This window comes from Meles meles, chromosome 1 (genome assembly GCF_922984935.1).
Source record: "Meles meles chromosome 1, mMelMel3.1 paternal haplotype, whole genome shotgun sequence".
NCBI lineage: Eukaryota > Metazoa > Chordata > Mammalia > Carnivora > Mustelidae > Meles > Meles meles.
Genome location: NC_060066.1, coordinates 100,873,614 through 100,898,508, shown reverse-complemented (window position 1 = coordinate 100,898,508; position 24,895 = coordinate 100,873,614). Strand labels below are relative to the sequence as shown.

At 38.0% G+C, this 24,895-nt stretch overlaps 1 protein-coding gene across 1 annotated transcript in view; it reads right to left on the bottom strand.

Moving 5' to 3' along the window:
- PXDNL (peroxidasin like) overlaps positions 1 to 24,895 on the bottom strand; it is a 521,054-nt gene that overhangs the window by 69,168 nt on the left and 426,991 nt on the right. Inside the window, exons 15-17 of the mRNA XM_045982128.1 lie at positions 20,209 to 20,317; positions 18,317 to 18,474; positions 14,972 to 16,475 (exon numbers count right to left, since the gene is read on the bottom strand). Coding sequence (XP_045838084.1) covers positions 14,972 to 16,475; positions 18,317 to 18,474; positions 20,209 to 20,317 — 1,771 coding nt within the window. The remainder of the gene's footprint in view (positions 1 to 14,971; positions 16,476 to 18,316; positions 18,475 to 20,208; positions 20,318 to 24,895) is intronic.

Here is a 24,895-nt window from a genome sequence, read left to right as displayed (position 1 = left end):
AATTTTATCATAGTTCTGTCTTTCATTTTTGAGTGTCTGGATGTATATGGCCCTAGTCCTATGGTCACAAATGCCTGGAAGTCCTATGCCTGCCCAAGAGCTCCCCAAGGGACTGGGCCTCTTTCTCATGACCAGTTACCTATTGGAAAACCCCAAGGTGCATATTGGGACTGACACAAAAAGACACAATGATCATTGTATGTTTGTCTCGCATGTTGCAAAGATGTCCATCCAAAGAAATATGTGCTTGGACAAGGAAAATATTTGTGGTAGGTATGTCTAGTTACTGAGTCAGAGGCAGATTTATCGTGAATCAAATGAAAATAAGTCTTTAGAACTGGAACCACCAGAGTCCCTCCACTTCCCCAGGCCTGAGAAAGAACTTGCAATGTGTCCACATGGTCACATGTGCTTCTGAAACCTGTGTGTGTATACACTTTGAGCCTTGCAATTCTGGATTGTCCCCTAACTTTGTAAACACTGTTCCAGGTGCTGGGAAAATCACAAAACAGCCCTCATGATTCCTGAAATGGAGCTTAATAGATTCTTAAAATCACACTTGAGAGATTGTCAAATGTGGAAATGTCATTTAATTCACCTGCACTGCCTCCTTTCCCAGTCCTCGTTTATAAATAACAATAACCTAACAAATGTCTGTGGAATTGATATGATACTAAGAGGATCAATAATCTTCATACAAACAGAAAAGTTAAGTCACTGAAAGAGGAAGTTTTCAAGAACAAGAGTTTACTAAATTAAAGAAATTTTTAAAAAGAAATTAAGAAAATTATGGGACAAAAGAAACAACCAAAATTTTTTTCAAAGAAGTGCACTTTTTTAAAAAATATTTTATTTATTTATTTGGCAGAGAGAAATCACAAGTAGGCAGAGGGGAGGTTGGGGGGTTTGGGGGGATACAGGCTCCCCGCCAAGCAGAGAGCCCGATGCAGGGTTCGATCCCAGAACCCTGAGATCATGACCCAAGCTGAAGGCAGAGGCCTAATCCAGTGAGCCACGCAGGTGCCCAGAAGTGTACGTTTAATTTAAAAATAAAAGGTAAAATTATGGAAGGGATGACTTGGAAAGATTAACAGACATGATATGATTTGGTTTCCAATGGGTGAAAACACTATCATAGAGTAACTGAAGAAATATGAATGGTAGGAAACATCATGGTAGGACAAGATATATTGGAAAAGAAGCAATACATGGCTATGTTATTGCTTTCTTTTTTCCTTATTTTTTTTTTTCAGAAGAGAAAAAAATAGCTTTGGAAAACTTAAAAAAAAAATCTATTACTGCCTAATGAGACCCATACTTACTTCAATTGACTTTCAGGGCAGTTAGCCTGCCTGCTTCTAAATCACCAGCATAATGTTACTGGATAATGGGACTGTCACAATATAATTCCATAGCTACCCCATTGCTCCTTTCTTCATTTTCTAAAGGAAGATTATATAAGATTATAACCAATTATGGCTACATATGCCTTTCTTACTACAGGTACTGACACTAATGGATCTTAGTTCCACTTGGTTGAGAAATAAATCTGTTCTATAGATTGGCAATAAACAGGCTCACAGTCAGGAAAATCGGCTTCAGCAGACCACCCACAGTCCTGAGAAAAAAAGGGAAAGACTTGATGGGGAATATAAATATAGCCTTCATTATATTTGATTTGTGATCAAAATGGCTAAGCCGCACTTCTTTTCCCTTTGCACATGTCGAGGCAGATACTGTGTGTTGAGATGCCCCATTGGCAGCATCATTGTGTGTGTGTGTTCTGGGACAGTGTGACACATGGACCTGGGATGACCCGCTGTTCCCAAAGACCTTCCTCAGCAGGATGTATGCTGCCTGTATTTCCGCATGACTCAGTGATAACTGAGTACTATGAAATCTACATATATGTGAATATGAATTGGGAAGAAAATAATAAAAAAGCAAAGAAACAATGTACATGTTAGCCAAAATATTAGTTCCAATAATCCCTGCTTTTTCCTCAAGAGCTTGTAATAAAGCAATTTTCAATCTTTAGCTCACAGTAGGAAAGACAGGGAAATGATCATATTTTTAGCTTCTGAAAACTAGCTTTTCCACTTGAAAGCTGAGAAAGAACAGACTGGTTACATTTTATTTTTTAATATTTTAATGAATGTTTTTGCCATAGACATTTTAAGGTGGTCTTCCACAGGTCATGTATGAACCCATACAAATCAGGCCTGATACTTAACCAAAATATTTTATTTAGGATTTGGGCTCATAAATAAAAAGCTTTTAAAATGTTTTAGTCTACTATTGTCTTTTAAGTGCTTATCTACTGAGGACTATTCATGGTCAGAAGTCCTTACAAAATAAGAAAAAATAAGTGTACCTATTTAAAATTCAGATTTTAGTTCCTTAACTGGAAGGGAGTTTCAAGTAAGTCCCAATGGTCATGATCATGTTAAAATCACAAATGAATTACACTTCTTTTTTACAGAGCTTTTTTTTTGTAGTTGCTGTTTAAGATACATTTAAATTTATTTGTGTAATATATTAAAATTTATTTCAATTTAAATTTACTTATTAAGAGTTACATGGTCTAAACCCCTAAAACCCAAAGCCACTACCTCAAAACCTATCAAAATAAAGCAAAAAAGGGGGCCTGGTTGGCTCAGTGGGTTAAAGCCTCTGCCTTCACCTCAGGTCGTGATCCCAGGGTCCTGGGATCGAGCCCCGCATCGGGCTCTCTGCTCCGGGGGAGCTTGCTTCCTTTCCTCTCTCTCTGCCTGCCTCTCTGCCTACTTGTGATCTCTGTCTATCAAATAAATAAATGAAATCTTTAAAAAAAATAAATTAAAAAAAAGCAAAAAAAAAAACCCACAAAACTTGTGTAATCTATTCATTAACCCTCTGTCTATTTAATAAATATTTACTAAGAACCAGACATTGTTAGACATGAAGGATAGAAAGTTTAAGGAGATATACTATTTTTCTTTTTTTTTTTTTAGATTTATTTATTTATTTATTTTAAAGAAAGAGAGAGAGAGAGAGAGCAGGGTAGAGGCAGAGGGAGAGGGAGACAGCATCTCAAGCTGACTGCACTGAGCAGGGCTCAACCCCACAACCCTGATATCATGACCTCAGCCAAAACAAACAGTTGGACGCTTAACTGACTGAGCCACCCTAGCACCATAGAAATATGGTATTTTTCTTGAGAAAGTTCACAGTTTAATGAAAAAGTTGAGTATGTAAACAGTTACAATAAGAAGTATTTTACTATAAATAAGAACTAAGTGCTGACAGACAACTGAGGAAAAGTTTAGAGAAAGAGAGAAAACTTGACTCTACAGAGGTAGCAAAACTCAAAAACCTTGAATTGAGTCTGGAAGACTGAGGTGGTCTTACCCAAGTAGGTAAAGGATATCTCTGTTTTCCAGGAAGAAGGAATAGCTTATGCAAAGGTATAAATGCCAGAAAGATCATGGCATTCTCAGGGAAAGGGAGAAAGTGAATAACATTATAGTTAAAGTGTAGTGTCTGGTTTGGTTTGGAAAACAAGAAACATGGCTGAAAGTTTAGATTAATACCAGAATCTGAACATATTAGTCCCCAAATACAATATTTTTCTTCACCTAATTGGAAAGAGAAAAATCTGCTAGAACTTACAAAGGAATTCAGTAAACTGTCAGGATATAAAATCAATGCACAGAAATCAGTTGCATTTCTATACACCAATAAGACAGGAGAAAGAGAAATTGAGGTGTCAATCCCAATTATAGTTGCACCCAAAACCATAAGATACCTAGGAGTAAACCTAACCAAAGAGGAAAAGAATCTGTACTCAGAAAACTATAAAGTACTCATGAAAGAAACTGAGGAAGACACAAAGAAATGGAAAAATGTTCCATGCTCATGGATTGGTAAAAGAAATACTGTGAAAATGTCTATGCTACCTATAGCAATCTACACATTTAATGCAATCCCTATCAAAATACCATCATTTTTTTTCAAAGAAATGGAACAAATAATCCTAAAATTTATATGGAACCAGAAAAGACCTCAAATAGCCAAAAGAATATTGAAAAAGAAAGCCAAAGTTGGTGGCACCACAATTCCAGACTTCAAGCTCTATTACAAAGCTGTCAACATCAAGACAGTATGGTACTGGCACAAAAACAGACACATAGATCAGTGGAACAGAATAGAGAGCCCAGAAATCGACCCTCAACTCTATGGTCAACTAATCTTCGACAAACCAGGAAAGAATGTCCAATGGAAAAAAGACAGTCTCTTCAACAAATGCTGTTGTGAAAATTGGATAGCCACATGCAGAAAAATGAAATTGGACCACTTCCTTACACCACACACGAAAATAGACTCAAAATGGATGAAAGACCTCAATGTGAGACTGGAATCCATCAAAATCCTTGAGGATAACACAGGCAGCAACCTCTTCGACCTCAGCCACAGCAACTTCTTCTTAGGAACATTGCCAAAGGCAAGGGAAGAAGGGCAAAAATGAACTATTGGGACTTCATCAAGATCAAAAGCTTTTGCACAGCAAAGGAAACAGTTAACAAAACCAAAAGACAACTGACAGAATGGGAGAAGATATTTGCAAATGACATATCAGATAAAGGGCTAGTATCCAAAATCTATAAAGAGCTTAGCAAACTCAACACCGAAAGAACAAATAATCCAATCAAGAAATGGCAGAGGACATGAGCAGACATTTCTACAAAGAAGATATCCAGATGGCCAACAGACACATGCAAACGTGCTCCACATCACTAGGCATCAGGGAAATACAAATCAAAACCACAATGAGATACCATCTCATACCAGTCAGAGTGGCTAAAATTAACAAGTCAGAAAATGGCAGATGTTGGTGAGGATGCAGAGAAAGGGGAACCCTCCTATACTGTTGGTGGGAATGCAAGCTGGTGCAGCCACTCTGGAAAACAGCATGGAGGTTCCTCAAAAAGTTGAAAATAGAGCTACCCTATGACCCAGTAATCACACTACTGGGTATTTACCCTGAAGATACAAATGTATTGATCCGAAGGGGCACATGCACCCGAATGTTTATAGCAGCAATGTCCACAATAGCCAAACTATGGAAAGAACCTAGATGTCCATCAACAAATGAATGGATACAGAAGATGTGGTATATATGCACAATGGAATACTATGCAGCCATCAAAAGAAATGAAATCTTGCCATTTGCGACAGCATGGATGGAACTAGAGGGTATTATGCTGAGCGAAATAAGTTGATCAGAGAAAGAGAATTATCATATGATCTCCCCGATATGAAGAATTTGAGAGACAACCTGGGGGTTTAGGGGGTAGGGAAGGAAAAAATGAAGGAAGATGGGATCAGGACAGAGACAAACCATAAGAGACTCTTAATCTCACAAAACAAACTGAGGGTTGCTGGGGGGAGGGGGGTAGAGAGAGGGTGATTGGGTTATGGACATTGGGGAAGGTATGTACTATGTTGAGTGCTGTGAAGTTTGTAAACCTGGCGATTCACAGACCTGTACCCCTGGGGCTAATAATACATTATACGTTAATAAAAAGTAAAAAATTTATAAAGTTATGAGACAGTCAAAGAAACAAAAAATGTGGTCCATACATAGGAACATAAGTAGTCAATAGTAATCACCCCCAAAAGAATGGCTGTGATGTTGAATTGATCAGGAAAGGACATTAAAGCAGTTATTATCAATGTATTTTAAAATTAAATATGTTGTGTTCTTAATGAGTTAATATTTAGATGTCAACAGAGAATTAGGAACCTTTAAAAATGTAAATTTTAGAACTAGTGTAACTGAAATGAAAATTTTACTTGTTTGTATTGAAGAGGAGATTGAAGACAGCAGAAGTGTCAGTGAACTTGAAAGAAAAATTAGTAGAAAATATCCAACCTGAGGAAGAAACTAATATAGAGTTCCAAAGTAATCTAGAAAACACACTTAGATTTCTGTTCAACAGGAATGGATACATAAATCACAAAAAGACTTGCATGTAAGTCTTTATGACAGCATCATTGAGAATAGTGAAAACTAGAAAGCCCAATGGCCACCTCAGTTGAATGAATAAATAAATATTTGTACATTCATATAAATAGTGCACTCACATTATCAACACAATACATCATCCGTTGACACATCTGACACCTAGATGAATTTTCAAAAACATGCTACGAAAAACAAGGCAAGCTTAAAAGAAAACATACAGTATGATTCCATTTACACAAAATCCTTGAACAGGTAAAACCAACAGTGATCAAAATCTGATCTGTGACTGCTGGGGAAGGCCAGGTAGGAAAATAAAAAGCATGTGAAAGTAAAAAGCATGAAGTGAGTTTCTGAGGTGAGGAAATGTGGTCTTGACTGGGTGACGATTATATGGGTATGAATACTCTTCCAAGCCATCACATCGTACACTCAAAATGTGCATCTTAGTGGGTGTTACAGCAACCATATGACTAAAAATGTAATTTTAGTTTAGTCAGCTTTGGGGAATTTAAACAAAATACATTAAACTGCATCCAGATATATTTTTCAGCAAAATGGAACTTAAAAATAAAATGAAGCATGTATTTTATTCATTATAAAGTTTTCTATAAAGTATTAGAATATTATCTTGTATATGATCATAACAATATTAGTACACATTACTATAATATATATGTATAAATTTCTTCAGTCGAATGATTAGTGTTGTAAAATATTCTAAAATACAGCATCAATTTTCAAAGGTAGGAATAAAAGCAGATTGTGAAAGAAATTCATTTCTAAAACACAATTACCTAGGCTCATCACTATAAAATCCACAAAACCGATGCTAAATTAAATGTCATTAAATGTCATGCTTTCAAGTGTTGAATTAATTATTTTGCAATCCATTTTTGCTAAATGAATGGTCTTGAGTGCCTTCTAAGAACCGGACCTCTGGGTATAACTGACTGACAGCCTGATTTTTAATTGTCCTCTTGTCACTTTTTATTTGCTCAGTCCTGTGTTTTCCTTGTTTCAGGGCTAAAGGGTAGATTGAATGAGTTTTTTAATTTTTTGAAATTAGGGTTAAGGTAATGCAAGAATTAAACGCATATATTTGCTGGGCTGTAACATTTATTCATTTGTATATAAAATAAGCATACATTGTAGTTAATTGAGGACTCTAAATATTTGATGAAAAAAATGAATTGGTATGAATGGATAAGTGTAAAAACCTAATTTACACCTAAGAAAACTTCATCTGGCCAAAGTGTGCAAACTGAGAATAGTTTTCGAATCCAGGGCACTTGGGGAACTAAAATGAACCTCTCCAGGCTGCCACACTTCCCTGAACAGACTATCCAGTGTCTACAAAGCTGTTGCCTTGCGCTTGGCTGTGGGCTCATCTCTGAGGACTCAAAGATAGATTAGACGATTTATCTGCAACCAAGAAGGACATTCTCTTGGAACCCAGTCATTAAATTAATATGTTCTCTAGAAAGGCAGAAGTGCAATGGAATGAAAATGACCAGGTGAGGGAAGGCTCTGAAAATGGCATTTAGAGTCAAGCAATATGACTTGGTATAATTGTATAACATGTGTACTTCTAAAATTATTGTTTAGAGAAAATATGATACTCAGGCATCTTGTGCGAGCTATGCCATGAAATGCTGTATTTGACCTTGGGAGCTAAGAGAGAGCCGTCTGTGGTGCACCATATGTATAAAACAGGAGATAAGAGAGCTGAGGGAGGATGAAAAATAAATCCTGAGCAGAAAGGAGCAGAGATAAGAGGTGGAGAGAAAATTCTGGTCCTCTGGAGGCCTGGCTATATTTAAACAGTCTAGTATCCTTCTGTAACTGAAAGAACAAAGTCACTCCTTCCTAAGGGATAGGAGACAAGGACAGTTGAGCAAGGACTAAGAACAGATGGTAGTTTCAAGTTTGGGTCTGTTTTTGGCTAAGGGAACAACCAATTTGAGATAGGAGGTGGGGAAGCACCCATTGCACACAAGTGGGAACCCCTAAGGGGAAAGGGAGGTGTTAAATAAATATGGGTTCCAAACAAATGTTTGTTAAATCAATAGGAGAAAACAATATCTATGGGTGGCTTTAGGAATCTGAGTCCTCTAAAAAAATACATGCAGAATTGGGGGTACATAATTTTGTTGTATTTCTCTGCAAAAGAAGATTCATAACTCCTAACATATTTTTTAAATGGTCTAACATGGAATGGCTAAGAATCACTATTTCACAGAAACTAAAGTTGCTAACATAATAACCATTCAATACAGGTAAAGAGATGATGTTGATGAAAAGTCCTTTAAGGCAGGTACGAATATGGAAGTTAAGAAACATCTAGAAGAATGAGAGTCAGGAAACTTGAGAAAGGAAGGCCAAGACAGGAGAAAGGTGACCAACCTCCCTCAGGAGACAGATGGTACAAGCTGTTGAGAAGGCAACATTGCAGAGTCTGACCTTATGGTACCTCAGGGTGGAAAAAGGGGGGAAAACTAAGTGTTTTTATTTCTTTAATAGTATCAAATGAAGCAGCTATTAGATAGGTGCATGTACTGAATATAAATTATGTAATTGGTGAATTGTAAGCTATTATTTAATAAAGCTGAGGCAGCTGCACATCCCTGTGATAATGGGAGACAAATAACCTTATATTTATTAAAGAACAAAAGTAACCATATCCACAAAAAATCCACACATTATATTTTCAAAAGAGGATTCAAAAATAGCCATCAAAATGGCCTCTCTCTGTTTAAAAATTTATGTTCTCCACTCAATGGATAATTAATCCTCACATTCAGCTCATTATATATCTTGCAAAGAATAAAAAGAAACAGCATGATATTTTAGAGCGAAAACAATCCTATAAAAAAGAAATCATTCATTTTCATGTAGTCTTTAAACAACTCTGAAAACTTAAACATTGTTGACAAGAAAAAGATAAAGAGAAAAGGGGAAGGAATGAGGGAGGAAAGGTGGGAGGGAGGGAAGGAAAGAGGGTGAGAAGGAAGAAGGAAAGAACTAAGGGAGGGAAGCAGGGAGGAAAAGAAAGAAATAAATTCCTGCAGCTCTTGGCACTGGAGGAAGTTAAGCCTGTGCATTTCACAATCTTGGCAAAGGCTGTAGGTCTTTGGGTCCAAGAGAAGTGAAGTGAGCACAATAAAAGCCAAAGGGTTTGATACTGCTCCTGTCTGCTTCTTCTAGAGCTCCTGTTGCTCTCCTTTTTATCTATCTGGATTCTATCTACAATTCCACTTGGGGAAAAAGTGTCCAATATCTTTGGAGTGGGATGAGTTAGATGCTAATTACTAGATAAGACGCTTCCATGCAGCACACTCTACAAGTCAGCAAGACCAATGGCTTCTAGTTTCTCCTGCTAATCACACTAGCTCTGGTGCCTGTCAGGTCTTTCCTCCATATTTCTTATATCTCAACTGACCTCCATCTGCCCTCTCTGAGGACAGTCTCTCTTGGATAACTGCCACTCCTCTGTTAAGACTGAGCTATTTTTGTTCTGCTTTGTTCTGTTTTGTTTTGCAGTATAGTTAACATGCAGTGTTATATTAATTTCAGGTATACACCATACTGATTTAACAATTCTGCACATTCCTCAGTGCTCACCATAATAAGTATAGCCACCATCTGTCACCAAACAATGTTATTACAACATTACTGACTATATTCCCCACATTGTACTTTTCATTCTCCATGACTTATTTATTTTATGACTGGCAGTTTATACTTCTTAATCTCCTTTATTTATTTCATCCATCCTGCCAGCCCCCTCCCCTCTGGCAACCATCAGTTTATTTTCTGTTTAAGAGTTATTTGCTTGTTTGTATGCTCAACATCACTCATCATCGGGGAAATGCAAATCAAAACCACAATGAGCTATCACCTCACACCTGTCAGAATGGGTCACAGCAAAAAGACAAGAAATAATAAGTGTTGGTGAGGGCGTGGAGATAAAGGAAGGCTGGTGCACTATTAATGGGAATGTAAATTGATGCAACCACTGTGGAAAACAATATGGAGGCCAGAACTTTGACACCATTTTCTTGAAGGAATCCATCATGATCTCCTAGCTACCATGGCTCCACATGTCACATGACAGTGTTATGTGGCTTGTGAGTTTCCCACGCCCCACGCTCTGAGCTCCTTGAGTAGAATCTAAAGTACCTCACCAATCTTACTGAAATGAACTGAAAGCTGACTAAAACAATGCCCCAGTGTGGCTTTCTTGTGACAGACCAGGTATTCCTCATGGCAAAACTGTTGGTCATTCAAGAGGAAAGTTGTAACATGGCTTCTGCATGTTGTTCTGGCTTTTTAAAAGCTACCTAAAGTTCCAAGGTGAAGGTACAAGGAAAATCAGATGTTACTTCTGGGTGGTAAACTGACACAAGGCTTCAAAATTAACTGAAGTAAAGAAAAGTCATTGGCTTTGTATACCAGATGACACATAAAGATGAGGTGATATATTCTGGAATATGAAGATACTATGTGTGAATTAAAACTATTAATTAAAGAGCACCTTCTGAATTACCATTTTATTAAATCACATAGTCATTAACTGAAAAAAAAAAAATATGCTCTTACATCTGAAAGGACCTCAAGGACATTTTAGTGAAACAACCTCACTTTGTAGGTAAGAGGACAAAAGCTAATCTAAAGTCGTCCAAGACTGCACAACTCAATCTGTCCAAACAGAAGGAACCTGGGCCTCCTGGCACCGCCTTTTCATCCCCCCATCATGCTCTGAGGTTTCTCTTAGTTTTACACTATCCTGTGTAGCCCTTCTCTATGTCCCAAATTTTTTTTGTATTTTTTTAATTTTTAATTTTTTAGTACAGGTCTGTGAATCATCAGGTTGTCCCAAATATTTTTAACTATCACAAAATTTGTACAAGGTACAGCAAATACCAATTATTTTAAACAACCTCTTCTTCCCTGAAACCCTCATTTTCCAGTGCTCCCCATTCCTGCCCACAGAGATGATGGCTAATGACCCTGGGGTTAAGGGGTCCTATCTGAGCTGCAGCTGCTGTTGGTTGAGCTGTCACCTGGGAGTCAGCAGAGTTTACCCACTTGCTCATCACGGTCATGCTTGTGATTTGGATTATGTAATTCATTAAATGTTACATAAAATAATGAAGGCTTTGTGTAAAAGAGGAGAGTACTTATTCCTCTGAAGACCAAATTCGGTATTTTGGGAAGGGTTGTCAAATGGAGAATCAAACATCAATGCCAATTAGTTGCATGTTATGTTACTATGGGGGAATGATAGAAACATGTACAAGGAATCTGCATTCATACCATCACTTCCCTGGAAAATTCCTATTCCCCTTTCAAAACAAACTTTTACACACACAAAAGATTCAGCCTGGGCACAAGCTCCTGAATTCCAATCAGCAGATCTGTATTAAACCAGCAATGACAAAACCAGAACACAGACTTTGCACCCTCCCCTCTTGCTGCCCCAAAGCGCAAGTTACAGGACTTAATGTGTGCTCAAATGTGTAAAATTAAAATACCTAGGACATATGTATGCATTATTTTTATTATTCTCCACTTTAGTCAATTCTTAAGCTGTCCTAATTATCTGAAATATGGAGTTTTTAATGTTCCAGGGCAGTATTTATTTTGTTGATTTTTTTCAGCTGTTATTTTGTTGATTTAATGATATGCCCTACTTGTTTCTAAATTTGACTGAAGTGGTTTAGAAACAAACTTAAAACCACACTTGCAAAATAACAAAGAAAGGAAAAGAAGTAACAAGTAAGAGGAGAGAGTAAAGCAATAAGTGTGTAAATGGGCATATGGAAAGCCATGGCACCCTCCTTAGTGAAATCAGCTCCTGACAAACTGCTATCTATTAATTTAAAGATGGAGACTGTAAACACAACTCCAACTTATCTATTTTGTGCTCATGGTTGAATGAATCTGTGGTTGCTGTTTTATAAATTCACTATGAATGCCAGAGCAAAGTCAGACACCTGGCAGCCTAAGAGGAAAGTAAGGTAGTCAGATTCCTGGCCTCCCCACATCCACTCATGCTGGTCAGTCCTGCTCTCCTCAGGCTAAGGCCAGGTGCCAGGCTGCACAAAGTTCCCACAGTTCAAACATTCCCCAAAGCAGGGATAAAGACTCATTGTTAACTGAAGAAGACTCAGTGTTAACATCCCAAATGCATTAAACAAGGACAAAGAAAGCCAGGTATGTGTCCATCTCAGAGGCCAGTTGTGCCTTGCACTGGCCACTAGGAGTATGTGTCCTACAGCAGAGGGCCTGCATCTATATTTCAGTCTAATGCTATGTGCGGCAATGACATGCAGCCTGCTTCATCATACATGAGAGCCAGGGGATTCAGGAAGACTTTGTGATCAATGGAACAGAATAGAGAGCCCAGAAATAGACCCGCAACTCTATGGTCAACAATCTTCGACAAAGCAGGAAAGAATGTCCAATGGAAAAAAGACAGCCTCTTCAATAAATGGTGCTGGGAAAATTGGACAGCCACATGCAGAAAAATGAAATTGGACCACTTCCTTACACCACACACGAAAATAGACTCCAAATGGATGAAGGACCTCAATGTGAGAAAGGAATCCATCAAAATCCTTGAGGAGAATGCAGGCAGCAATCTCTTTGACCTCAGCCGCAGCAACATCTTCCTAGGAACATCGGCAAAGGCAAGGGAAGCAAGGGCAAAAATGAACTATTGGGATTTCATCAAGATCAAAAGCTTTTGCACAGCAAAGGAAACAGTTAACAAAACCAAAAGACAACTGACAGAATGGGAGACGATATTTGCAAACGACATATCAGATAAAGGACTAGTATCCAAAATCTATAAGGAACTTAGCAAACTCAACACCCAAAGAACAAACAATCCAATCAAGAAATGGGCAGAGGACATGAACAGACATTTCTGCAAAGAAGACATCCAGATGGCCAACAGACACATGAAAAAGTAATCCACGTCACTCGGCATCAGTGATGGGGACATTTTAATAGGACACATTGCTCCTACTCTATAATTGGTGATGAATTTACAGGTTAGCTGCAAGTTGAAAAGTGGGACCCCAATGAGTCACAAAGCAAGACTTGCCCCCAGGTTTATTCAATGTAGATGATGTGCTTACAGGAAACATTTAAAATGATTACAGTGTTGCAAAGACTGCGAAGAGCCTATCTCCCCGTCTTTCTTCACCTGAATTGTTGTGGAATGGAATTCCTTGCTGCTAGCCTCTCCTACTCACTCCCACAACAGCTTGTGCAGGTTAGCATTTCACAGAAAAGTCTTCCTGGAGTCACTCTCTTGCTTTACAGAGAATGAAGATCAAACTCCCTTGCATGGCCTGCAGGGTCCTTTGAAAGCTTCCTCTTGTCACCTTTCTACCCCCTCCTGCCATGCAGTCCCATGCCTTCCTGCTTCTTTCCCTCTCCCTGGGATACTGCCCGCCATTCCCACTTCATTCAACTTACCACACTCAGAAAATTCCAAGAGAAGATCAAATGGCATCTTTTATCAGTAGCTTAAGGTGACTCTTACACATACTTTCCATTTCTCAGCTCTGTTTCCATAACATTCAATTCCCATCTCTATGACAGTCTTTTCCACACCGATTACAGCCAGCTCCCTGCCTTCCCTGCATCCTGTCTGACTCTCCAGAAAGCTATTTCTTTCATCTAGGGTTTCAGTGCTTAGCACAGGGCTAGATCAGAGCATATGTGCAATCTAATAATGATGCTAACAACTGAAATGATAATGTTACAATAAATCTATCCATAGGTAAGACTTATTGATTACCTATGATGCACTAGAACTGAACTAGGCATTTGATACATTCTATATAATTTCACCTTTGAACAACTCCGAGAAGGAGGTAGTGTTTTCTCATTTTATATGTATTCTGAGATTTAAAAAAACAAAACAAAACAAAAAAAAACTGTTCAAATACTTTTCACAAGCTCTCATCACTAATAGGTGGTGGAATAGAGATTTAAACCAGGTCTCTATGAATCCAAAGTCAATGTTCTTGCAAATTCAATCTGCATGATGCTCTGATGTTTTCTTCATGTATTACACATTTTCTTAGTCTAATATTCTACATAAGTATGAAACAAAGTCTAGTGGCATAAAAAATAGCCTTAATATTACATGAAAGGGCCTAATCTTGACAATTAGCACCATAATTTGCAATTTTAAGCTTCTATGAAAGATTTCAGATTAATATACCATAAGCTATCAGTAAGCATGTTAGTCTATATTTAGCCAACTACAGACTAAACTTCTTAATAAAATATTTCTGTAATTTTTTTTTTAAATATCCTGGAGGATGAAGGAGGGTAAGCATGAGGAGCAGTTAGAGTTGTTTCCTGGAAATGTCCCATACTTGTTAGTTAAAAGGAAATTTGAATCTCACATATAGAGAACATAGTATTGATACTTTACTGAAAGACACTAATGATGTAGTGAATAAACCTCAACTTGCATTCTGATGATAAATTTAGAATTATTTGTTCTTTTGACAAAAACTAATTTATGTTTTAATATCACTACTTTGCTCTACCTAAGAAAGCGAATGTGATGGACTTATTACAAGGCTTTACATTCAAACTTGAGACCTTACTGTATCAATAAAAAGGCCTTGATTGGATTACCACCCAGCAGGAATGCAGGAGACCTGCTCACCTCTTCTAGTTGAAATTTACTAGCAAGTACTAGCAGGGAGGCAGCAGCAATGTTTACATTTACAAAGGAAGTGGGTAGACAGAGGGGTTTACTGCTTAAGTCTCTAGAAATTCTTCCTTTAGTATTTGACTTTTCCCACAATAACAGTTATTAAAGGCTCTGCAGTTAACAACCCCAGGCAACCAAATCTATCCATACAAAATGACCTTTAACACTTCTCCCTCTCCTGGGAAACATATAAATCTAAGCAACATTTGTACACTTACTTTTTCAGTTTTTGTCGAATCTCTGAATCTTTAATCTCATTTTGAAGATCCTCAAAATTTTCAACAGAAGTCAAATTGCAGAAAACTCTGAAGTCAGCATAGGGAGGGATCCCGTGGTCTCGCCCCCTTTGAATGTTGGTGGCAGCCAAATCCAGTGCTACAGAGTGGGCCGTAGAGAACAGCTTCTCGGTTAGCTCTACACTGAGCAGCTGGGAGGGCACCCGCAATTTAGCGGCCACACCAAATAGCCCCCGCAGGAGTGGATCTATCCCACCTTCCTTGATTATTCTGGAGGGTGAAAAGAAAGCTTTATGGAGTGGAAGGTGGCCTTCAGGGATTTCCCCGAAGGTATCATTCAGTCGATAAAGAATAGGATTGATTAACGTGTGGCCAAATCTGAAGGCTGCAGTAGCAAAAGAGTTAATGATCCCTGCATTCACATTGGGGTTGTAGCCCCGGTAATCCTGCAGCATCTTCATGCCAGGTTCCCCCAGAATCTTGGGCAGCCAGTGGCTGTAGGTAATGTGCTGCAGCTGAGCACCTACAATCTTCCTGGCTTCATGATAAAGGGTGTCTCCGTCCCAGTGGGGATTCAGGGCAGACAGCTCCGTGGCGACCCTGTTGTGTTCCCGAAACCACAAGGTGTGCATGGCTGTGAGGGCCAGCTGCTCGTTCGCCCTGTGGTCCCCGGCCAGGAAACAGGGGCTGCGGCTGTCCTGCTCTGGCCTTGTGCACTCGGTGGGCGGGCCCGAAGAAAAGGGCAGTAAGGGCTTTCCGGATGGGACCCATGGCAAGCCTGTCCTCAGGAGTCCCCGGGGCTCTGAGTAGTCTCGCAGAATTTGAGATTCCCGCTCTGAGCTCCCGTAGATATTAGAGGCATCTATATATGCTGTGAGCTGGTTAATCTGTTCTCTCGCGTAGACTGAATTCATCACCAAGGAGGTCATGCCGCTGCCACACACGGGGCTGGAGCGTGCAAAGAACATGCACGGCGCTCGAGTCTCTCGGGGATCAGTGTCAGGAATGAGGATGGGGAAGCAAGGCGGATCATTCGTACACACCGAGCTACACAACTGCCCATCAGAGAAGCGAGATGTGCTCAACGCAGGCACTGTGTGGTCCAGGTCATGGTCTAAAAATTGGCCCCACTGCATGAGCATGTGTGTGTATCGATGGTCAGGGGTAACAGTGGCCGTAGCCGCCAGCTCTGTGGAGACCAGCCTGGGCGGTGGGAGGGGATACCGGCCTGACAGGGTGTGACGGCCCACCCCACGTGGCAGGTTGAAGCCATTTTCGTATGCAGGCTTCAGGATGCGCTCAAAGGCAGTCAGGGAGGCACCCCACATGGGGTGCTGCAGGTTGTTGCACGTCCCATCCTGGGCTCGGTACTTCTGATGGAAACACATGTCAGAGCAGTTGGGCACCTGCCTGTGGGCTGTACATCCAGATAAATTGGCGATGAGGCTGAGGTAGTGCGGGGACACCAAGTCATTGTAGCGGAATTCTGAAACAGAGCCACAAAGGCAATGAAGAGAGCTGTCCTTGAGGAGGAGCGAGAGGGAGACCTCAACCCAAGGTGCCCTAGGGATGGGCCATTCTAGGTGGGCAGAAATCTTTCCTACATCCATTAGGACAAAACAGAAAGTTCTAATAAAAATGGGGGGGGGGGGCGCTTAGCGATGCCTCTCTTATGAGCAGTGACTAATGGCTAAAATGAACAGAAAAGGAGAGACATGTCCCAGTTCCCATCAAACTCTTAGTTCTGTGACTTTACCAATACAATGTTGGTAAGGGTTTGGTCAGCCCTCATCACGAGATTTTAATTTTTTTTCCACTTCCGATTTCTTTCTTTCAGGTTTTATGCTCCTGGCATAGGCCAGGAGGCATGCTAGTGTGGATGGTGTGAATATTAGCCTGCGTGATAGTTGATAAAAAGGGATTTAGCAGTAACTTTTAAACTACCACAAGCTGTCATTCCCCTGGGAATGTGCAATACAACCTGGAGGTGTTTGGGAGCCAGTCTTCTAACAGAGCTTAAAATTGCAGCATAATCCTAAATCTGCAAAGACTATTCACTAAATCCTATTTGCTAAGAATTATTATCCCTACTTAATCATCAGAAACTGGCTAATGATACCAGGACCATTTGTCCTTTTGCTGTGTAAGCTGGTCTCTGGCTGGACCCTGAGATATCTTAATCTTGGATAGATGTAATAATATTCCTGTATATAAAGACATGGATCCTGGGTTCACTTTTAGGGCAAACTGATCCTGCATGGAGGGGGCGGGGGAAAGGTCTTTAACTTTACAAATAGTAAAAGAGAGATAGAAAAACATAATGCTTTTTTTCTTGAGAAAATTTTGTTAAAATTCTTTAATATTTTAGATCAGAATATATACTGTTTGGTAATGAACATCACAAACAATGGATGCATATTTTAGCAAAGTTAAATTTCTGTAGATATTGATTGCTTATTCTCTAGTTATGAATTTAGACTGTTAATCTTGAAAATTCTAAGACTTGGAATTAAACAGCCAGAACTTTGATTCAAGTGCTAATATGGACTGCACGAAAATTTCACTTGGATATTTTAGTTAAGGAAACTCTGAAACCCAAGACACAATGGATCACTGAGAGCTATTAAATAGAGCTTTTTAAGTAATTGTATAGGGCACCTAAGGGGTGAGCCAAGCACAGAAAGGCACTTGTGCACAGCATCTTGGTTTATTTTCTGAAGGGGAGTAAAGAAACCTCTAGAAGTTGCGGTTGTGCTCACAGGACAAATAGTGTATAGCAAAGGATCACATTTTTACTTCACTTTAAAAAGAAAGACTTAGAAAATCAGAAAGATTTCTACATCACTCTCATTTGACATTTACTAAATAAAGGTCTGGTTTTAGGAAAAAAAATACAAGAGAACTTTAGTATAGCAACAACAAAAAAGATTGGGAAGGATATATATGTTATAGGTAGAGAAAGGAATTCAAATAAATTCACTGAATGATTTAGGTGATTCCAGTAACAAGGAGAGGACCATTACCCTGGGAATAAAGCCTTTATCATAGGGAGGAGTAATATCTTTCAGATTCCAAAAGTAAGTTCACCTAAAATGGGCTCCCTAGATTTACTAGACATACATAGCTGATAGAAGTTGACAGGTTTGAATATCTATTTATCATCCTTTCTTTTGAATTACAGTTCTTACAGGAAATATCTGCATTCATTTGGCAAAGTGGTAAATTAATGTCTACCTCACATGGTGTTTTGAAGATTAAAAACTGAGGGTTTTGGTCAGTTTTGCAAATGACCATAAGCTGAGAACAAAATGCCTCCAAGAAGCTGACCTCTGCCCTCCAAATCAACAGCGAGCCCCTGCTTCACATGTTCCTGGATCAGCAGAAGTGTGTGCTCAAAAATCTCCCCAGCTCTTGCTGTCTCCACAGTAAATGGATCATGTGGATAACGAAACTGAGCCAGCAGATCACCAGGGGTGCGAGGTTTTCTGCAAATGACAAAAGACATTACTGTTCATAAGGCAAAACTGCAGAATCCATGAATCTCATTGTACATTTAAGAATACAGTTCCCAAACAATCAAGAAGAAGAAAAGTTTCACCACCAGAAAATAAGCTTCACAGGGGGGGAACGGAGAGTTCTTTTCCCTAATTTGTTAATGAGTGAATCCCAAATGCCAGTGACAGTGCTGAACTCAAATGATCTATTTTTAATGAATCAATGATTTAAAGAACATTTTTTTTGTAAAAAGCAACATCTATGGTGAAAGTTATAAACTTGGTGTCCACATGTATGTCCTAGGGGGCTCAGTAAACCCTCTGAAACAGTGTGCAATACACTCAGTTTTTGGGTGTTGATACTGTCTGTCTTCTCTTTTCTCAAATGTAACTGCCTGGAAATTCCTGCTTACATTTAGAACTCTCCACAACCATTGCTCTCCCCATGAATTTTCCTGGTAAGTCTGACAAGTTACCACCTTCTCAATTACTTCTGTATGCTCATACACATCTCTTACATACACAACAAGATGTACTTAAATTGTTGACATCTCGTCTCTTCTACTATAGAAAGACTGTCAGGGATGAGATAGTGCCTTATTCATTTTTATATTCCATGTACCAAACCTACCAACCGGCACCCAGTAGTGGTTTATATGCATCGAAGAATTGAACTAAATAAGTGAAAAGAGTATTAGTCACTAAGAATGTGAAACCATTTTAGATATTTTGGTCAGCTAAAGCACGTCTGGTCCTCTACATCTGAAATCATAACTTCATATCATAGAACAATAGTAATGATATTAAGAGCTCACTTAGAGTAAGCCCTTTCTATATGGCAGACACTGCTGAGACACTTTATCTGTATTATTCAGTCTTCCTAGCAAGTATGTCCATGAAACAGATTCTGTCATTATCCCCATTTTATAGGCAAGAAGTGTGAGGTACTAAGATGCTTAGTTACTTGCCCAAGGTCATCCAGATAGGAAGTGATGTAGTGAGGAATCACAATAAGAATATAAATAAGGTGTATGGCTCTAGAACACAAGTCCATGATCAGCAAGCCATGCTGTTTGTGGGTATGCAGGGAAAGAGCTATACTTGATTATGGCATTATAAGGTATTCCTTTAGACCAACAGCTGCAAAGGCTGGGCATATATTTTATTTGACTTTAAAGACAACAGTCATGTTTTCTAATATGTCAGATGATGCAAAGCATCCCATGTATCTCCATCAGAACTGATGGGGACTTCATAGAACCTGAAGGCTTCAGTACACTAAATATGTTCTGATTCAAATTAAAATAACCAAAATACTACATATCCTAAACAAAACTTTCACCTGTGATCTATCAGTTTATGACCAGATGTGATCAAATTGATGAACACTTTCAAATCCTGGAGTGCCAGGAGCACTGGGTCTGGCCCTGGTGGACCCTGACCTAACAGAACCCATTACCTGATACCTATCATGGGACAACATAGAGTGGATCTGCAATGTAGATTTATGCCATTTAGATTCTATGGGGAACAAGTTTAATTTTCTCTGAGACTGAGCTGGCAGTGGTGGAGAGCCCAGAGGGTGATAACCCACACACAGACTGAAGAAAACACCCGCTTTTGGCAATCTTATGCACGATGCCTGCTGTGATTTATGGAGATTATAAAAACCAAGTAGGACTGAAGTGAAAACAACTTTGTAATCAAAATAAAATAAATTCTTACTGTGAAAACAAATGTCTTCGTGTGGAGTTAATTGCACTGTCAACCCTCTGTACAGCATCAAGAATGGATGATTCAACAAAGTCATCGCCAGCTTGTCTACCCTGTATTGCTTTGAAAATCAATTCCATGATTAAAAGTATCAAACAAACCTTGAAGTTAGGAATGATCTCATATAAATGGCATTACAGAGACTTCCAAGACAATAAAAATGTTATACAGTGTCCACATGATACTGTCCATTGCAGAAGAGTAGCTAATTATCCTGAACCAAAACTTCCAGCAAGAATAATAGCATTATTTAGGGAACTAAAGCATTCCAAAAATCTAGTAAAGCTATGTGAAATTTTTCCTTTTTTACAACACTGATTCAAATGGGATTCCACTCTGTTAGTAATTTGTCATCTTCAGAAAGGTATGAAATGCCTATCTCTTCAGCCACCTTGCTTTAATGTTAAACATTAAATTGAAGTAAATATATCACATCCCTATGGAGATTTCTTAAAGCAAGAATTGAACTCTCAGTAAGATTTCAGTGAAAAATAATTCATGTTGTTTCTATAGCTCTTCAGTGTGTGAGAATTCTATCAAGTTGAATATTATAGACAAAGAAAGCTTTGTGGAGTTGATAATCTTCAACATATTAAATCTTCTCCAGGTAATGGTTTAAGAAATTTAAGGTAAAGGAAGAAAACGTTATTTAAAATGATCATGGACATTAAAGACCCATATAAGAAAAATAATTAAGCATATCCATATTATTTGATTCATTTTTTATAATACTTAAAGAATTTATGGTAATACTTCCTTAGCACTGTTGAATATTGAACACAAGAGTAAGTATAGCCCCAAAAACTGAATCTGAAAATAATGTCAGAAAGGAGATATAAAAAAATGAAAACTTTAAATAAAAATAGGAAAGTGTGTGGATTATATATTGTCACTTATATAACACATTATATAGTATAATATTAAAATATTACATATGTGCATTTATATGTATATAAGTATATATATATATGCTCATGTATTTTGCAATAGATGAATGCAAATAGCATTCCACATCTGGTTTTTACAAAAAATTTCCTTTATATTATGATCATGTATACATACTAGATTATTAATTGTTCTAAAAAGATCACCCACGGGGCGCCTGGGTGGCTCAGTGGGTTAAGCCTCTGCCTTCAGCTCAGGTCATGATCTCAGGGGTCCTGGGATTGAGTCCCACATCGGGCTTTCTGCTGGGCAGGGAGCCTGCTTCCTCCTCTCTCTCTCTCTGCCTGCCTCTCTGCCTACTTATGATCTCTGTAAATAAATAAAATCTTTAAATAAATAAATAAATGAATAGATCACCAACATAAAATATTTCAAGAAAAAATAGCAGTGATGCAGATATTATAAGAAAACCAGTAAAATCAAGGTCTCTGCTCAAAGATATTCTTTTTTTTTTTAAAGATTTTATTTATTTATTTGACAGAGAGAAATCACAAGAGAGGCAGGCAGAGAGAGAGGAAGGAAAGCAGGCCCTCCGCCGAGCAGAGAGCCCGACGCGGGACCCGACTCCAGCACCCTGAGACCATGACCGGAGCCGAAGGCAGCGGCCCAACCCACTGAGCCACCCAGGCGAGTTAGAGGCTATATTGTCAGTTCAATTCAGTCTTTATCATGACCACAATATTAAAGCTCCAGAAAGTCAGTTTTACATTTTATAATTCAAAAACAACATTGTATTAACTATACATTAGCTAAAGATATTTGAAAGAAAGCAAAGATAAATTGATTAATTTGATTAAATGAAATTAATCATTTCTATTCAAGGAAAGATATAAGTAAAAAAGGTAAAAAGGTCAGAGATAAATAACATAATAGGTAACATGTTTGTAATTTCTATATTTCTAAATAGAAATAATTTTCTATTTCATTCAAGGAATTCCTGTAATGCACCAAGAAAAAATATATACATGCAATTTATAAAAGAGGAAACCCCAAAAGTTACTATGTATATGACAGATGTTGAAAACCACTTAAAACCTCAGAAATAAAATTTAAAATATCAATAAACTTCTATTTTATGCTTATTCTCCAAAATAAAAAAGCTGATTACTGCCAAGTTTTGGGAGGGGTGAGTGGACACAGGTAGGTTTGTGAGAATGTAGAACTGATGCTATTATTTCCAAGATTTTGTTTAGGGTTAGGTGTATTTTTTATTTTGTTTTTACTTAATAAAATGACATGTGGACACCCTCTCACCCAGCAATTTGATTCCTACAGATATATCTAGAGAAATTCTGATACAAATTCATAAAGGGTAAAAATGAGAATGTTCATTGCAACTTTGTATGAAAGGAATTAGGGAAAATTGTCAGCAATGGAAGTGTGGGTGAGAAAAAATGTGGAGGATTTACAGTATGAAATATCATGCAACAGTTAGAATTGGTGGGATGACACATGCATGGATGCTAAAAAAAGGGTACTTAATGTAAAAATTAGAAAGCTGAAAGAGAATTAAAAGATTTAATTAGATCATTTTCATAAATAAGATATTTATGTATATGAATATTAATATTTATAAATATAATAAATGCATTATAGCTATTACATGACATAATGAGCATGATGGGAGTGGGGTTTTGGCTTATAAGGAGATGGATTAATTAATCTATCAATTAAACAATCAATATAATTGCAATGATTATGAGAATACCCAGTATTTTCAATATACCTAACATAATATGCCTTGTGATAGTTCAAAACAAGTCAGTAAGAATGAGCCTACTGAATTTGTTACTTTTACTTGGAAATAAAGGAACTGAGATCAATCCAATCAATCTGTGCTGGCCTATAGATGTTAGCCTTTTCTCTATTGTTTCCCTTTTAGTCCTTCATTTGTGAACCGCAAGTATAGAGAGTGGCATCAATGATGTGTTCTTATTCATGACAATTACTGTCATTGGACCCCTGCACCTGTGTGAATAAAATACAATCAGGGGTCTATCAAAGCTTGCATGTAGGACTGAGTTATCACACAGCTGACAATACCAGCCAAAACTCAAAAGGCTGTTCACTGTGGCAGACAGCACTTGGAAGGGATATTTAAATTTTGGGAAAGCATCAGTTAGCATGTTCACCTGAATTTTATTTGTTTGATAATTTTTCTTTTATTCTGTTCAGAAAATAGTTTTGCTATTATGGTTGTATAAAATTTACAAGCATAAGTGTTTTTACAACACCTATTCTTCATCTTCCAACTTATTCCTACAGTGGAAATAATAAGACTTCTTCAACATACAGTTGAGCCAAACATATAGTTGGGCCAAATATGATTATTAAATAAAAAAGACATGTAAAGTTCTTTGAAAACAACATGTCACAATGCAAATAGAAGTTGTCTTTCAGTGATTGTGATGTTCTAATCCCATAAGTAATCCATATCTTCACATAATTATTGATTGCTGCTGTGTTGTCATTTGTTTAGCTTGACCTGATTTTCTCTTTATTAATAAGAATCCAACAAGTGTGGAGATGTGAAAAGGAAAGGAAAATAACAAGAAAGGTGGGAGAACATGTAAACATTGTTTGAAATAATTAAATTTTGATGTGCACAAATAGAAAACCATAAAGTTGTTTGTTCACAGATTATTAAAAGTACATTAAATATGTAATATGTTCACACAGAAAATATTTGTGGTAACAAGAACTCTTTCTCACTTATGTCATTTCAATTATGAATTTTTTAAGGTTTCATACTTTTATGATAAAATAAAACTAACCTTTTTATTATTCATTCAGTCTCAGTATTGTTTTAGTTGTTGTGGTACAAATTGCAAAAAGATTTCCACAAATGTTTCTAGAAGGGCACTGTATTACGCAAAGCGAATTCAGTTTATTGGAGCACATTTAGAATCAAACAACACTGTTAATATTTTATTTGTCTTAAAAACTACCTCAATTAATGTTGTAGGGATAGAATGATCAGAAAACTCTGAGTATATTCTCCATTTTTTATGCAAGATCTTGCAGAGAAGAAGGAAGAACTAGATCATTTTCTTTTGTTAAGTCTTGGGGTTAAAAAAGGAGAAAAAGCCTCAGTAGGGTTATGAAATTAAGCATGTTTGAAGTTCCTGGTGAACATCTCCTTTCAGTTCTGTCCATGTATCTATTAGACTCTATCACCTCCAAGGAAGATAAAGTCAAAAGATAAATTTGAGTCCTTTCAAGAAGGGGGCCCTTAGGTGTAATGCCCCACCAACTCCTGTGTGCCCACTCTGTCAGAGCACAGCCTAGATGGGAGAGAATAGGAGTCAGAGAGGAACAAGGCGGAGCCCAAGGAGGGACAACGAAGCAGAACATCTGCACCACCGCCCTCACTCTCACAAAATACCTAGACCTCAATAAAAGCAGAGTTTCTTTCACAACAGAGTATTCTTTATCTCCCCCTCCTTCCTGAAGAAAAGTGCCCAGATAATGTAACTATCATTAATCAAATAGACCTTCCTACATGAAATCTTCCACTAAGGAGAACAGCGGACCAACCACTGAGCCTGGAGAGGGCTCTTCTAGGAAGCCAGACACTCCCACAGCATACAAATGGATATGAACAACTGTCTTTGTGAAATAATTTTCTTTGAACAGCAACAACTCTGCCTTACTCATTATTTTGCATCATTGAATATGTAAATGGGTTCACTGT